Genomic DNA, 16,558 nt, shown 5'->3' on the forward strand with positions numbered 1-16,558 from the left:
ATCTAGTCCTTCATTCAATTTTCAATAGCGATGTAGTACTGGTTTGAATCAATTCATGACATTTTTGGATCCAAACCAATCAAATGGGGTCGGGTTAGGTTGGATCGGGTTTCTGCATTTTTCAAATGTGAGCCCGGGTCATTTTGGTTGAATCATGAATTAACAAAAAATTTAATTGAAGATGAAAGATAAGAGCACCCAATTTACCCCTTGGTTCGCATCATTCACCAACAGTTCATTAACATGAAAACCTAAATCAAATTCTAACATGCACAACTAAAATCATAGAGAAAAGTATTGTTTTGCTATTAAATCAAATAAGTTTGAAATTTGTTGAAGAGGTTGGAGCTTGTTGGGCAGGATCTGAATCCTCTCTAGCGGTTAGACCCTCCAGCAGTGTATACTACACTTAAAAAAATTAGTGTTTAAATTACTTTTTTCACCTCAACACATCTCAACCATTAGTTATTTTGATCTATGACTATAAATGAGCCGTAGAGGCTGGAGAGGATCCCAATCCCGTTGGGTTAGGGATGGCAACGGGTAGGATCGGGCACGGGTTTTACAATTACCAAACCCAAACCCAAATCCCAGAACCCCAACCCAAACCCAAACACAAACCTTATGGGCGATAAAATGAAATCCATGCCCAAATCCATTGGGTTTCGGATTTACCCGAAACTCAAACCCAAACCCATTAGTAACGTAGCAACTCAATCCAGAACTTACTTTCATATAAAAAAAAAGTGAAATTCATAGAAAAAAAAAAAAACAAATACTATTCATCATCCTCATCCATCACTAAAGTGAGACAACAATAGTTTAGAGTTTACTTTCTCAAACATACAAAAGTACAATTAATCATCAAACACTAAGAACAAAGTTTATAAATATATATATGTATGAGGGTTTTTTTGTAATTTTATGTTTCGGGTATCTTTGGGTTCGGGTTTGGGCGGGTATGGGCACGGATTTAACTAATACCAAACCCAAACCCATAAATGGCTATAGTAACGGGCAAAACCCAAACCCAAACCCAAATCCAGTCAACTCGGATTTTGTCCGTCAAATCGGATCGGGTTCGGGTGGGTACCCATGGGTTTGGGCAAAATTGCCATCCCTACGTTGGGTACAACCATCTAAGTTGGAATGAAGCGAAAATCAAGGTGACAGACCAAGATGATGACTGGATGGAGGCGATGTACGCTAAGAAGCAACGAGGATGGAGTGACAACACGATGTATGTACAAGATGAACCCCCTGAACAAAAAAAAAATTACGCTTAATTTCCTATATAATTTTTTTTGAACACCCTTAAAATTTTAAATTATACTAGTAGACTAAGTTTTGCACATATTTGCACCAAAGACCCACCTATTTGCACAACTACGACTTGTATAATTTCTCAAGTATAAACATATTAAAGTTGTTTTTAATTATATTTTTACTGATGTGTTTATTTGAAAAATTTGAATCTCCTGACCCCGGGGTCCTGGATCTGCCACTGGGATTGAGGAGATGACTTGGACAATAGCATGAAGGGCGGAGGCGATAGATCAATCGTGAGCTACGTGATGTTCTTGCAAAATGTGCATACCTAAACAAAGGGCGAAATCCACGATCCACTGTGACCTCTAAATCCCATTGAAATGCGATGACCTTGGACGAGCTCAACAACAAAAGAAGTGTGACGATGATAGCATGGATCTAGGCTTGAGGGTGAATCGCAAGTCAGGGCGAAGACCTAAGGGGTTTAGGTTTTGTTTACAACGTAAGTGAAATATGAAAGAGCGATCGTGTGAGACTATGAGTGAAACCTTTCAAGGGACATGTTCAGTCAGGTTTACTAGAGTTCACAAACTATGAACCAGATACTCGAACCAATGTGATCGCTTTTTCTCTTACAAAACCCAAAGCAACCTGTTTACCCGAACCAACCCGTACTTTTAAGATTAGGTTGAGTTGGATTGGTTTGATCCATGTGCACCCCTAATTTTTTTTTTCTTATTTTTTTGGCTTTATATTACCAAATCTAGTTTTCAATGTTTAAAAGTAAAAAAAAATTATAATATTTTTATAATTTTGAAGGATTTTGTTAGATTTGGTGAGAATAATATAATAATTAAATTGTGAATATTTTTCTTAAAAAATTGAAAATTTAAGAGTTTTTTTTTTGGTACTTAAAATTTAAGAGTTTTAAGTATAGTAATAGTGATTTTCAAAAAAAAGTAGAGTAATAGTAATTTAGGGACTCAATTGTAACAATTTGAAAAATTGAGGGATAATAAGCAATCTGAGAGACTAAAATCACATTGGCCAAAGTAAGGAGTGCATAAATGTAACTAAGTTTTTTCCTCTCAATATTTTGGGAATATTTAGATGCATAATTTAACCCTGTTTTATTTTTTTCCATAATCTTTTACTTATCATTTACACGCGTTCATGGGTCCTCCGGTCCTGTCTTTGAAAATTAAGTTTTTGGGGTTATCTGGCCAAATAGGTTATGTTGTTGTCATAGGAACGTGAAAGTGTCCCCTTCCTTTATGAGGAAAATGAACCTGTTGTATGTTTGTGCCTCTATGGCATTATTGCGCGTCTAGGAAAGCTTTGAATGATAGTCAAATCAAGGTCACTGGCCTAAGATACGTGAGTGAGTAAAATGCTCCGTGATCAAGGCCTTTTTCCCCTTGCAATACAAGAAATATATATATCAACTTTCATTTTCTGAGGTGAAACTAGTGATATCAATTTTTTCTAGGGTTAAATAAGTTTTCCGTCCCTAAATTTTGAGCGATCTTTGATTTTCGTACCTCGTTGAAAAATCTTCCAAAATACGCCCTCAGACTTTGGGAGATAGCTGAGATTGGTCCTCACTGAAAAAAACGAACTCCGGTGACTTGCCAGGTGTACGGCGGTGCTGACATGGCACGCAATGTGCTTCATAGAGGGGCCAAAACCAATTTTTCAAAAAATGGGGGACCTAATCCAAATTTCTTAATTAAAACATTTTAATCGATTTTTTTTTAATTTTTAATCTCTCTCGTGTTCATCAATATCATCTTCATCAATCCATAATTACCACCGCCGCCCTTTGTTCGAAAAGATCGTTTAAAGTCATTCAAGTACTCTCTCAAACCCTACATTCTCTCCTATCTTTCTCTGTCGTCTCCCTCGTCCGTCGCCCTTTGTTGCTCTTATCACTACAAGAAAATACTAAATTATCGTCGCAAAATCTCACAATTATTGACAGTTAACGTATTTCTTTTATAAACAAAAAAATTGAACCTACCGACGGAAAAAGTTGCGGTAAATTGGCAGTAGTTTTTTTTACAGGATTAGTTACCGACGACAAAACCATGTACTGCATGGAAAATGGCATCCCACAAGAGGACATGCAATACATGACAAGAGACATTCTCAAAGCTTGTGAAGAATATTGAAACTTGTTAGCAATGTGTTACTCATTTATTGTTTTGACCGATTATATGTAAAAGTGGGAAACACTATATAGAAATTATAGGAATATTCTCTTGTTTGGATGTATTTTATGTAAAAGTGAGAAACACTAAATAGGAATTTTAGAAATATTTTCATGTTTGGGTGCATTGTATGTAAAAGTTGGTATTGATGCATAAGAATTATAGAATTTTTTTATGTGGAATACCCTATTATAAACATTTAAATAAATCATTGTAATAAAAAAATGAAATAACTATATGATATGATGTAAGACTGGTGAATTGAAAAACTTAACGAAATAGTGTAGTGTAGGTATATGTAATAGAGAATTTTATAGTAAGAATAGTTCTAAATGCATTTAAAGGAAATACAAACCTTGACAACCACATGTTTCCTTCAAATGCAATTAGAATTATTCAGAGTATTTTCCCTATTTCTATCTATGTAGACCTTTTTGTCAAGTTTTTAATTTAAGAGTTTTAGATTATGTAATGCAGTTATTTCATTTTTTACATTTATTGTTTGATTAGCGTCGGTTGTTTTTTTTTTTGATAGACAATAAGCAATATATTGAAGCGAAGTACAAGGGGTACTTCAACCCAATACATAGGAGAAAGAGGGAGAAAAAGAAATAATTAAAAATGTTAACTATACATAACCACAACAAAGATCCTCCTACTATTAAAGACCCGCCACCCACCACCTCCTTGAAGATAGATTAGGGACACATGCCTCATTAAAACCTTACCAGGAAAAACCCCATTGGGAAAACCTGGTGAAGGAAAAAGAGTACATAGAGTCCAAAATCAAAAAAGGTCTTCAAGGAGGACTAAACAAAGAACTCATAGGATAATATAGCAAAATTCCCGCAACCCAACTAGAAGTCTTAGTAGCACTGTAGCAATCAGAAACTGGTGCCAATAACCCCTTCACAAAGTGTAAGTGCGACCTGCAGAGGACCTGCCAAAGTAATATTGATAGGAAAAAGCACACTCCAAATCTGCCAACAAAGATACCTTGCAAATCCAAAACCCACATGATTCCAAGCCATAGCAAAGCAAAATCACCTGTATAATTAAAGAGTCAAAGAGGAGAAACCAACATAGATACCACAGCAAAGGCCCACCACAATAGCATTTAACAGCTCCAAGAATTGATGCCTCCAATGAGTTACTGCAATAGAAACAACCAGAACCTTGCCTTACACAAACCCACAGAAACCGGCTACCTCAAACAGCAAAGCTAATGGCCAAACTCGATAGATAAATAATTCAGAAGCTGCAACACAAGAATAAATCGTACGAAAAACCTCCATAGTAGACAAAGTGTCATATTAGAGGACCTCAAAGCAAACCATAGGCTCTCCACACCATTCAGAATAGGAATAAGAAAATCCCCTACTTTTAGCCTTGAGCCACAACCAGGATTTCAATTTGACTTGCTCAAACACTTCACATAGTTCCACCGCCTCATTCCTGAAAATCACCCCATTTCTGACAATCCATAACTGCCATATCACAGCAAGCCAAACACAAGACAAACCTATCCTTGTCTTGGCAGATCCCCAACTCGAAAACTGAATCAAATGGTCCTTGGATGATCCAGGTAAGACAGTCCTCCATCCCAACCAATTTACAACGAGACTCCACACCTGCCACGCAAAACTACAGATAAAAAACAGATGATCAGCAGATTCAGGAAGCGACAAACATAAAGAGCATACAGGGCTAGCTAGAGGGACATTCCGATGCAGTAAATTGTCCTTCGTTGGAATTCTAGGCTCTGGATTAGCGTCGGTTGTAGTCGATGCTAAAATATAAACTATAGAATCAATCTATACGACCAACACTAACTTTGTCGCAGTTGCGTTAGCCACTGTATTGTGTGCGTTGCGTCGGCCTAGAGTCGGCCAAACTGACTCTAACACTAAGAGTTTGCTGCTAGGTGATCCTAAATTTTATCTTCGATCCTTTTAATGTTCGTTTTGATATTGACGCTACATCGACGCTAACATGACTGTTGCGTCGTTTTTTAGCCCATTAGCATTGACATTTTACCGATATATTGAGTGTTTTTTATAGTGTTTTTTTCATGTATTATTTGAGCAATAGAATGTGTCTAACGCAACAATCATCAAAGATCACTAAAATCCAAACAAAGACCTAATGAAATTGAGCTAAATCTAAATAAAAATGCCTAAAACTAATATAAAATGTGATGCAAGACTATACGAAATGCAAACACATCAAATAAAAGAGGGATGAATGGAAAACAAACTTTAAGACTAATATGGGTTCTAACAGTTATGCCATTTGGATTAATTAATACCCGTAATACCTTCATGCACTTGATGAGTCATGTGTTTAGAAACGTATTAGTAAAAATATATATTTATGTTAATTATATTTATTTGAATAGTTTGATATGTTATGTTTGTAAGGCTTTTTAAATAGATTAACTTCGATCATTTTAGTTAAATAGACTCTAAAAAAGTCATAATTATTTATTAATTAACTTCATTAATTTGCCTGTAGGCTGAACTATATACTTTATGAGTGGTTTGACGACTTACTTCAACCCCTATACGAGATTTTCTGTTTTTTACGTAAAGTCGGTAAAGAAGTTTTATTTTATTGAAAAAATCAAAGTACGTAAAGAGGGTTACTTATATATTTTAATTTTCAAAAAATATATGTAATAGTTTTCTTTTTAAATGAAAAATATATGCATTAACAGTTAAACCTTTAAACTAATCAACCGCTAATATATATTGTTCTTTATATAGTATCGAAATTAATTTACAGGTGTTGCTAGTTAGTGCTCTCTAATGATTAGGAGGATATATACTGTGATAAGGAAATTATTTAACAATGAAAAAGTTAAGTGTTATAAAGAAAGGACTTGGGACAGAAAGATTCCGTAGCATTCCTAGCTACAAACCACATAGATAAGGATATAATTTACCAGTAAGGGTTGGTAGTAGTTAAGGGAGACCGAACTCAACCAGCTTAGCTCAACAGTCAATTGAAGATATGATATTTCTTAACACACTTCTTAATGTTTAGGATTAATTAAATGTATGGAGCGTTGAATTTGCAGGAATTGATATCTATGGGTACTACTCCATACATGGTGGTATCCACTTAACGGCCTAGGATAGCTCAAGAGTTAAGGATTGTCGTCCCATACATGAGAGTTATTTTGATCATATCTCTAATCAATTTGAAACTTCTCAACAATTGGTTTAGACGTAAATAAGCTAAATCCTCATAACAATGATAGTTACAAGTTTGAACTTCAGAAAAATCACTTGTTCAAAGGGACAACTATATATAGTTTTTTAAACTGGTGAAAACATATGTCAAATACTGGAAATAAAAAAAATAGGCCAATGATTTAAGCACAAACTCGTGACCATGAATAAAAGGAAAATGAAATGGGAAAAGATGAGTAATAAGTGATAAATATAATGTATGATGTGATGTGATCATAAGAGAAATATAAAGAAAAAAGATTGTGCTAAGATATATACACTATTTGATAGTAAATTGTAAAAGCATCATTACCGAATGGGATCAAATATGATGTATTCAAAATACTAGATGTATGAAGGGAAGACGATGCAAGAAAGAAGTGAAAGAAATCATTGTTCGTATGATGTATATATCTTAATGATTGTCAAAAAAAAATATTAGAACAAGAAAAGAGTCTAATACGCTCTAATCTTATTCTATTATTATTCAACACCCTTATATTATCATGCATTACCAATGTTAAAATTACTCATGCACGCGAATAACTGCGGTAAAGCTTGTGGTAGGTGAAATTACCGCGCTATTGGTACTACCCATAAATTTACTTTTGAGGAGTGCTTGCAACCCACTCCCCACTCCTTTGAACACATTCTAACACAACTCCATATGATTGGTTTATTTGCAAAAGAGTCAATATTTTTCTCTTACTTATTAGTAGTAAAATAGTGTTGACATTTCAAAATTAAACCAATCATATTGAAGTGTGTTAAAAAGAATATGTTACTAGAATTTCTCTTTAATTGATGAATATTTTTCTACCCATCTATTAATGGAGAGAGTAGGGAAAATGGATAACAGTGTATATATTATGGGTACCCGAGATCTAATATGCCTTCAAACAAGAAATTTTGTTAATATCATTCTTTGATGTGCATATATAAATAATTATTTATTAAAAATATACATATAAGTAAAACAATGAAAAAAAATCTAGTATGTTTGTGTTTGAACTTGTAATAATCTAAATTAATTTTTTATCTTGTAATATTGACTTAGAATTAAGTTTTTTATTTTAATAAGTATTCACAAATATATATTTAAGGGTTACCATGGATTCCTATGAATATTCTAGGACTCTTAACATTTTACATAAAATATTCATGTGGGTATGAAGTGGGTATTAGTGTAAAATTAAGAAAATTTTGGATATCAACACAATTGAAAATACGAGGACCATAGTAGCATTATAGTAAGAAAAGGTGATTAAAAGTATTACTATGTCTTATTTATAATAAAAAATATGGAAATAATTGTTATATTATTTTATCATTTATTGGTCATTTGATTATTATTCATTCCTATGATCAGACTAAAGTGTGTTTAGGACCGTCTTGTAGCGTCATTATTTTCTGACACAATAGTGGTAGATTAAGCTTTATGACTTTCTGCAAAGTACATTAATCCAATTCTAATGATTTCTCACGCACCCTATTCCAGAAAACAATTTTAGAAGCAAGGAACTTGGCTTCTTCGCGTCATATAGAAAGCATGAGCCAAGTGATAATAATAACTCGTACGAAAAGAACACATACTTGTAAGCTTATTTGATATGATCTTAACTCGCAAACCTACTCCTAATGATGGCATCCACATCCCTAACCATATAAAAAAAGTAAAGCAAATTCTTTCGAGCATAGTTTATTTGCACACTAGAATTATTACTAAAGCATACTAGAATTGTTATAATTGCTGCCATTATGACCATTATGACCATTATGATGATGATGAATGTTATAACTTTTCCACATACTATATAACCATGTCAAGAGAGTTTAGTATCATTTCATTTTCTCAAACCATAGTACCTGCTGCTGACAATAATGCTCAAGAGAGGTGCTGTAACCATGTCAATGTTGGTTGGGTTGTGCCGTCCAAAGAGGCGGCTCCGGCGGCGGAGAGGCAACAGCATCAGGCTAGGGAATAAGCGACGAGGGTTCTGCCTCGGATCACGACCGGTGGTGCAGTGGGGTGTCATGGCGCCTCTTCGGATGTTGAAGAAGATCATCATGGAAATCGCACCAAAGGGACACTGGATAGAGGCTTATTGCTGGTCTTTGCCTCTTCTACGTCCCCAACTATTTCCCCTTTGTTAATCACTACTAATGGATTTCATCCCCTCTTACTTTTTTACTTTTCTTTTTCTTTTTTCTCTTTTCTATATTTTCTCCTTTCAAACTAAATCCATAAGAATGATTGTCTAGTAAGGAGAAAGCCTGTTGTGTGAACTGTCCCAAAGTTGCATTGATCTTGGAGAAAGAATCTGTATACATTTTCTATTGTAATCCATAATGTAAAATGTACAAAAAAAAAACAAAAACTCAATTGCTCGTTTAACTCCTTCATTTAAATGATGTTATAGGTCACATTTAACAGTATTTGATTTAAGAGAGAAGAAAAAATTTAATGAAGGGGGGAGAAAAGGTAAACCCCTCACTTGGAGGAGAGGGAAAAGTTAGCCATGAAGGATTTCAGTTCCTTATTTCCCCCACCTCTACCTTTCCCCTCCCAGAGTTTTAACCAAATAACAATTTTTATATTTTGAACAAAAAAGGATTTTTTTTTTAACGTGGAACAAGTATATTAAAATTTAAAATCAAAAGGCCATAGAGGCCACAAAATCAACCAAACTGACACAATCCGGGGGAACCTCCTCAATCCAAACATAATTGGGACATCTTGAGGAGTTCTTAGCTAAGTGATTAGCTACAGAGTTTCCGGGCCGACGCACAAACAACAAACGAAAACTATTAAAAGCTAAAACCAAATCCTTACCATCATTAAGAATCGTAACCAAATACGAAGTTCCTTGCATAGACTTATTCCAATTCCTTGCATAGACTTATTCCAAGCATCATGAAGTTGAAGACAATCGGTCTCCACTTCAATATCTGGGAAAACAGATCAGCAGCAAGGGAAAGACACCAACGGAAGGCGAGAGCTTCAGCTAACAATGGAGACGGAGCATCCACCGGGAACGCTGCTGCAGCTGCCATAACCTGCCCCTGAGAATTCCGCGCCACACACCCTAACCCAGTCGCTCGATCACAAGCCCATGATCCATCAAAATTGAGCTTGATAGCGTCTTGTCCAGGTCGACGCCACACGCTTGAGAGCTGTCGCTGTACCGCTGGGAATGAAGGAGCTCGCGATGGAACTGCCAGCGACTTGCAGCGCGCAACAAGTCCTCCATCTGCGGCTGCACACCTTGAAATATAAGACGGTTGCGAGCCTCCCAAATCACCCACATGAAAGTGACACACTCTGCAGCCAACAGAGGATCTCCTAGCTGAAAATCCTGCTGCAATAAGCCTTGAACGGTGCTGTCTTCTTGCACCCTCAAGCCTCTCAAAATGATAAACCACCACCTAGCAACAACTGGACAAGACACTACAACATGATCAATTAATTCTTCAGCCACATTGCAGAAGGGACACACCACATCCATATCAATGCCACGCTCATGAAGAAGCTTTCTCACCGGAAGAATTCCCTTGACAGCCTGCCAAGCGACCTCCACACAACGGGGAAGGGCTTCGACATGCCATAAAGATTTCCAGAAACTGCTCTTGCAATTTTAGTATCACTGATGTAAGTATCACTAGCGTAGGTGTCGTTGAGCAACATTTGAGTATTAATTCAAGTACAATTGATAAAAAAAACTGTGAAGGCCAAATGTCTTTCAAAAAGTGCAGCTCCTAGAAGTCAAACTTAAGTTACAACTAGGGATAATTATAGAAAAACACTACTATGTTAAGCACCTCCAGAATATGAACTATTGGCTACAGATTGAGGCCTTCAACAAGACTACAGATTGTAATTGTAGGATGTGGTGTACAAGTACAACTAAAACTTGACTTACATGTCATACAAGTGCTAGAAGAAAATCCGTCTACATAATTTACACAGATACAGAACATCACGGTCTTAGAGTTCATGTAACCCAAAACTAGTTAGTGATTACCTTTTTCCAAAGTAGGAAAACAAGGTTGGTTGTTTATCATCAGCAATCCTCGCTTTTTCCTTTTTCATTGCAGGGTTTGCACTCACCTGATCATTATTTCCATAAGCTGGCTTTGAATCCGCAGAAAGAGCATCATAATCACGCTTGATTGGGAACTTAGTATTATTTGGAGAATGCGAATAACTACTGGATTTTAAGTCTTTGTCTCCCTCTTCAGTTTTACCTCCTTCACTCAGGTCTTCTGTATGTTCGGTCTTGACAAACTCATGACATGGTATTTTCTGCTCTGGCTTTGAGTCTTCATCTCCAGCTCCTTTCCTTGAGAAGAACTTAGAGATTGAAGTGTTCCCTTCAGCCTTTATTTGAATCTGCCAAACATGAGATCGCACAAACTAAAGATTAACATTAGGGATAAAGTCGGACCAACATTCTTTTGAAATCATGGCAGAGGTGTAATATGCAAACATGTAGCTATATATGCAGGAAGATGACAGACAGCTAACATTATGACTCATAGGGTTCCCTTCCACACACATTGACACAAAATAATGTTACTGCCAAAAGTGCTGGCGTATTAATGCCTCAACTCAGTCATCTGGTATATCCTGATGGAAACCAGTCAAATCTATTGGTCCATAAACTAGCTAAGCCACCCATTTAGTAGGCCTACACTTGGAGGCATAGGAAACAAGAGTAAAAACTGAATCAAAGTAATCTGTAGAAAACAACTTATGGCAGTTCAACAGTTCAGTTTTAACTCAGTATAATTTTCATCAATAAACACAAACTTCCTTCTTCGTTGCAGTTCTTATCAATTGATATTAGGGCAAAGTTTTAAAAAATTTCAGACATTCAGAAAAAATTACAGGTCCATCAAATGATGAGAAGCAACATCAAAATAAAGTTCAATTGTCATACCTCCTTTATGCAATCAGGTCCATCAAATGATGCCTTGCCCATAGCAGGTGAGACTGGGTACCAGACCTAAAAAAACAAAAAATCATAACTACTGAATGGCACAATACCAAACTTGTGTCAAAAAAACAGAAAATAAAATTATAAATTCCACACTAATGAAGAAGATAAAAATTGTATCCCCAATATTTTCATCTATAAAGCTCATACCAAATCTGATTCTTCATATGGCTTCAGCACACTCTTAAAATTGGAAGCAGGATTGCTTAGCCAGGTATCAGTTGAATCCTTGTCACCCAAAATAACAGGCATCCTGTCTAAAGGGACAAATTTACGGATCGAAGTATTTCACTACTATAATACATGGTCACTCAAATATGTGAATATTTAGGGAATCATACTGAATTTGTAGAAGGAAAAAAAGGGCACTGTTCCCCCTTTCAGATTTATAATCAAACAGAACCTGAGAATATTGTGCACATACAACCCAAACACAAAAAAAAATCAATATCATTTACTTGTTTTCACTTTCCACATATTATCAATGAAGCTTGTTTCATATAGCATAATATATTAGATAAGTTGGCATACCTAGGACCGGAATTCAACCTAAGATAAATACAGCGAGAATAAAGGCTAATGGGTTGAATAATGGAGAGACTCGCAAAGTTCATTGTTTAGCTATATCCCACTGTAACTGTTCGAGAAGATAATTGGTTAAATTGTCTAAAGAGATATTTTTCCCTCCATGGTCCACACTTCTTGATTTCCTAATCTTATTACCCCTACATCATATTACTTTCATTTTTATAAAGAAATATATTTTCTGATCATCTTTTCCGAAGTCTCATTAAACTTCTACTTTCATGAGGTTTTTATTATCATGTATCTTACTATACATAAAAAGATTTGATTCACGATTCGGAAAATAGGTCTTCCGATTCAGATCTGAATCTTGATTCAACAATCATGGTTGGGATTTAAATAATTACACAGTTTGTTATATATGTACGGTGCACCAACATATCATCACAATACTAACCATTGATTTTCAAATCAATGGAAAAAAATGGTTACTATACTTCTAAATTGATACGACACTTTAGGAGCCAAATTCCATGCATTCATAATGGTTTCCCAATTGATGTAAACCATTTAAGGCTTAGAATGGCCACAACTCACATCAAATACTTTGGTTTCTTAGAATGCTCTGTTTTCAGACTTGTCAAGGCTATCTAATGTATTTTACTTGCCATAGTTGTGAAAATATAAACCGAAAAAAAATGAAAACTTTTATGGATCCAAAATAAATGAGCTAATACGGAGAGCCTACAACCAAAGGGAACAATACAATAATTATTTGATAAGTTTTTGGTAACACAAGTTTATAAAAGAAGGAACCTGTTAGGACCGGTAAATCCTAACAGCCAAACCGTAGAAAAATAAGGATAAAAGAGCACCTTCTTCGTATTTTTTTTAATAAGAAACTGATATTATTTAAAATAAAAAGACACAAGAAGCATAACCTTCTTCACAAGGGTGAAACCCTTCCAAGGGAAAATCCCTTCACAACTAAATTACTCAAATCATAGCTCTAACCTATGGAGGCTACTCCTATTTATAACAACTGGACATGTGGCAAAATGCTGGTGAAATAAAAATCTCTCATAACTCATTCCAGTTTTTCAAGCAAGTTTTGATAGTCATGATGTTTTCTCGTTGAACTATACAAAGTAAGCATTAATAATCATTTCAGGGTTAATATCAACCTGAAACTTTGTTGGCATGTCAACATTTAGGAGTGCATGACTCACCATGAAGCCACTGAAGTGCTGAAGAGGAAGAGGTCGTAACAATAGTAAATGTATATAGTACTTCACCTGCAGTTAAGATTCAAGAATATTTACACTTAAATTAACAAAGAGTATAACATAAAATTAACATGATCTTTCATGTTGAATGAAATGAAGTCCCTGCATTTACCTTCAGAATTTTGCCACGAGTCATAAAGAGCAGCAAAGACAAGTGGTCGTCCATCTTTAAAGTGAATATAGTAAGGCTGTTTCCTTGAACCATCTTTTTTCCACTCGTAGAATCTTTAAGATATATTTTAAACAATCAGTTGAAAGAACAGATCTTAAAGCCACTACTAAGCAGGTAATGGGTGTAATAGACAAAAGATTAGAAAACTTACACAAACAATCTAAGATGAAAATATTGTTGAAAAGACTATGTTAAACAATGATTTTGAACATAAGAATTATGACAGAAATATTGCCATAAAATTCATAATAACAGGCTGAATAGGAAATGGGATATACACTAAGAGTTTTGCTAGGATAGATATTTCCTTATCCTTAATGAAGAATTCATCCCAACTCCAAAGGCTATGTTCATAACAGCAAGACAAACAGACTGGGAACGCATAGTCTGCACAGCACGAGGAATTAAATTTGACTAAGCACGGACATTTAGAGGACACAGTACAAAAAACCCTAAAATAGACCTAGTTAAATCTCCAACAGGACATGCAAGCATTTTCACACTAATTGAGGTCTAATTTGTTATTTGTAATGCATTCCTATGCTACAGAGGAAACATAAGTGGATATTGAGGGGAAAAAACTCAAGCAACCGGAAGCGTACATGAGTCATACTAAAGCCAAAAGCTAAAAGGAAAGAGTGAAAATATGAAAAATAATTAACGCAATACATACCCTTCAAATGCTACCAGGCACCTGTTTTTAGGAACCAAGCGACGAAATGAAGCCTTTTCATCAATGGATTCAGATCGAGCATTAAACTGCAGTACAAAGCATATAGCACATCAAAATCAGTACTTAGTTAAAAGGATTATAAATTAAAGAAGTAATATAGCACACAAGCTCCAATAAAGATTGTGAAAATAGTTATCCCATACCATGTAATTTTATTGCTCATGTTTGCTAAACTAGCATTTTGATAAGAACCTTGGGAGAACCATCCACAAAAGCCAACTGTTGTAGTTGGAGAGCCCAAAGCCTTATAAACCCCACATTAGAATCTCATACTTCCAAAATGGGACTCAAGTCCCATACATTGCAATTGGGTTCCTAACATCCCACCACGCTCCGCAGCCTCAGCACCCAAGCGGGCTGGCTGTGCACTAGCCCTTTGAGGGGCTTGGACTAGTCCTTTGAGGCTTTGACTAGTCTCGGGCAAACAGTGCAATGCCAGCGTCACCACCCGCGCCACTCGTTTGCAGCTGAGGGACACGGTGGAAGGCTCTCACTATGAATGTACTTTATCACCAGGTAAATTAAAGTACTTCATCACCAGGAAATGACAAAAGAAATAGTACATACAAATACATATAGGTTAAAATGTTAGGTCTCCTCTCACTATTAAGATAACTTTATATAATTCAATGAAGCCAAACTTAGAATTGAATGTGAGATCCTCTAACTACTGAACCTTAGGTTGTTGATCTATGTAAGAAGCTAATAAGTTAACCTATTATTTCAGCTTGTTATTCATATATATATTTTTTACTATCAACTAAATAAGTACTACCAATAAATTGTGTATTCAAACACTGTGTGAGCTACTCTAACTATGCAACACAAAATTACAAAAAGAAAAAATTGGAAACTGAAACCCAGTAAAGTTTACCATTTTGTAGTGATCAGGCTTGTCAGTTTTGTTTGTAAAACTGGGGACTAAACCCCATTTCATGCAATGAAGAACACAGTCTTGGCCGTTACCGTTAGATGCATCTTCTCTACGAACCACTGGCACGTTGAATCCCGGAGAAACATTATACGACGGATTATACCTAAGCACACAATCAAATGAAAGAAAATATACTATAGCAACCTCCGTCATTAGACGGACCCACATAAATAAATAAACCCCAAAATAATAAAAGAAAATAAGATGCAGTTGAAGTAGTTTTGATTTACCGGTCCAAGTGGAGAGCACGAGAAGGCGCAGCGGTGCGGTGACAAGCCCTTGGGATATCGTCGGCTCGAAGAGAACAACGTCCTCTCCCACACATCTCTGATGACTCATGAGTTTGCTTTGCCCGAGGCGGGAAGCCAAAGCTTTGCTACAAAAGAGTTCTCTTGGACCGGCCAAGCCCAACAATTCCACCGATCATTACATATACACTTTTTTTTTTAGTATTGTTGTCTCAAACTCTATAAATCATCCTACAAATCATTTTAGCTTATGTGGATTTTTTTTGATACATCGGAAAGATAAATTGCATCCATCAGAAATTGATCATTGGACCTCTCTTACCCAACTAGGGTGGAAATAGGCCGGGCCGAGCCGAGCTTTGCGTGGCCTAGGCCTGGCCTGCATTCTCTTTTCGTGGCCCAAGCCTGACCTGTGGCCTATCAATAGGCCAAATTTTACGGCTTGGCCTGGCCTTTTCTAAGGCCTGACCTGGCCTACAAGCCTGCTTAAAAGCCTATTTAACAGACAATTATATCAAAAGAATGTCATTAGGCTGGCGGGCTAATAAGCCTTTTATATATCATTGCACTTTCTTTTTAAATAAAAATAGACACCTGCAATTCTTGTAAAACGGTGGTGGTGAGTGGTGACTTGCGGTTTGGGGGAGAGGTGGAATTGATCATTGGGCCTCCCTTACCCAACTCATATGTCATCAGCTCCTACCACTTGAGCTATCCCACATGACAGCTTATGTGGAATTTAAATGTTGGGAAAGATTTAAAAATATTTAGAAGTTTAGGGACCAAGGTAAAGAATATATTTTTTACTAATTAATTAGTTTTTATGGAATTACAATTATTTATGGGTTCATATGAATATTTCATGTGTAATTAAAAAAAATATTCCAATGTAATTTTCTCTTAATGATGGTGGCTGATTTTTTTAAAGCTTTTTAATTAAAATTTTAAATC

General features: G+C 35.8%; 1 protein-coding gene across 2 annotated transcripts; it reads right to left on the reverse strand.

The window, feature by feature from the left end:
- Positions 1-10,402: 10,402 nt before the first annotated feature.
- LOC130729424 (uncharacterized) lies at positions 10,403-15,782 on the reverse strand. 2 transcript variants are annotated; one of them, XM_057581182.1, is made up of 8 exons: positions 15,590-15,782; positions 15,300-15,418; positions 14,366-14,451; positions 13,633-13,745; positions 13,464-13,529; positions 11,860-11,966; positions 11,653-11,718; positions 10,403-11,102 (listed from the first exon to the last, which is right to left on the reverse strand). In XM_057581182.1, the coding sequence occupies exons 1-8, from the start codon at positions 15,696-15,698 to the stop codon at positions 10,731-10,733; spliced, it is 1,038 nt and encodes a 345-aa protein (XP_057437165.1). In that variant the 5' UTR covers positions 15,699-15,782; the 3' UTR covers positions 10,403-10,730. The 2 variants fall into 2 exon arrangements, with proteins under 2 accessions (XP_057437165.1, XP_057437164.1); XM_057581181.1 differs by having other exon boundaries at positions 15,300-15,462.
- Between the last annotated feature and the right edge of the window lie 776 nt (positions 15,783-16,558).

The sequence above is a fragment of the Lotus japonicus genome, chromosome 1 (assembly GCF_012489685.1).
Source record: "Lotus japonicus ecotype B-129 chromosome 1, LjGifu_v1.2".
Taxonomy (NCBI): domain Eukaryota; kingdom Viridiplantae; phylum Streptophyta; class Magnoliopsida; order Fabales; family Fabaceae; genus Lotus; species Lotus japonicus.

Excerpts from the sequence above, each read along its gene's own strand:
- LOC130729424 (XM_057581181.1), bottom strand. The coding sequence starts at position 15,684 with ATGTGTGGGAGAGGACGTTGTTCTCTTCGAGCCGACGATATCCCAAGG. Across the intron at positions 14,452-15,299 it reads AGCCTGATCACTACAAAATG|TTTAATGCTCGATCTGAATC; the intron begins GTAAACTTTACT and ends TTTGTACTGCAG. Across the intron at positions 13,746-14,365 it reads TGCCTGGTAGCATTTGAAGG|ATTCTACGAGTGGAAAAAAG; the intron begins GTATGTATTGCG and ends TATATCTTAAAG.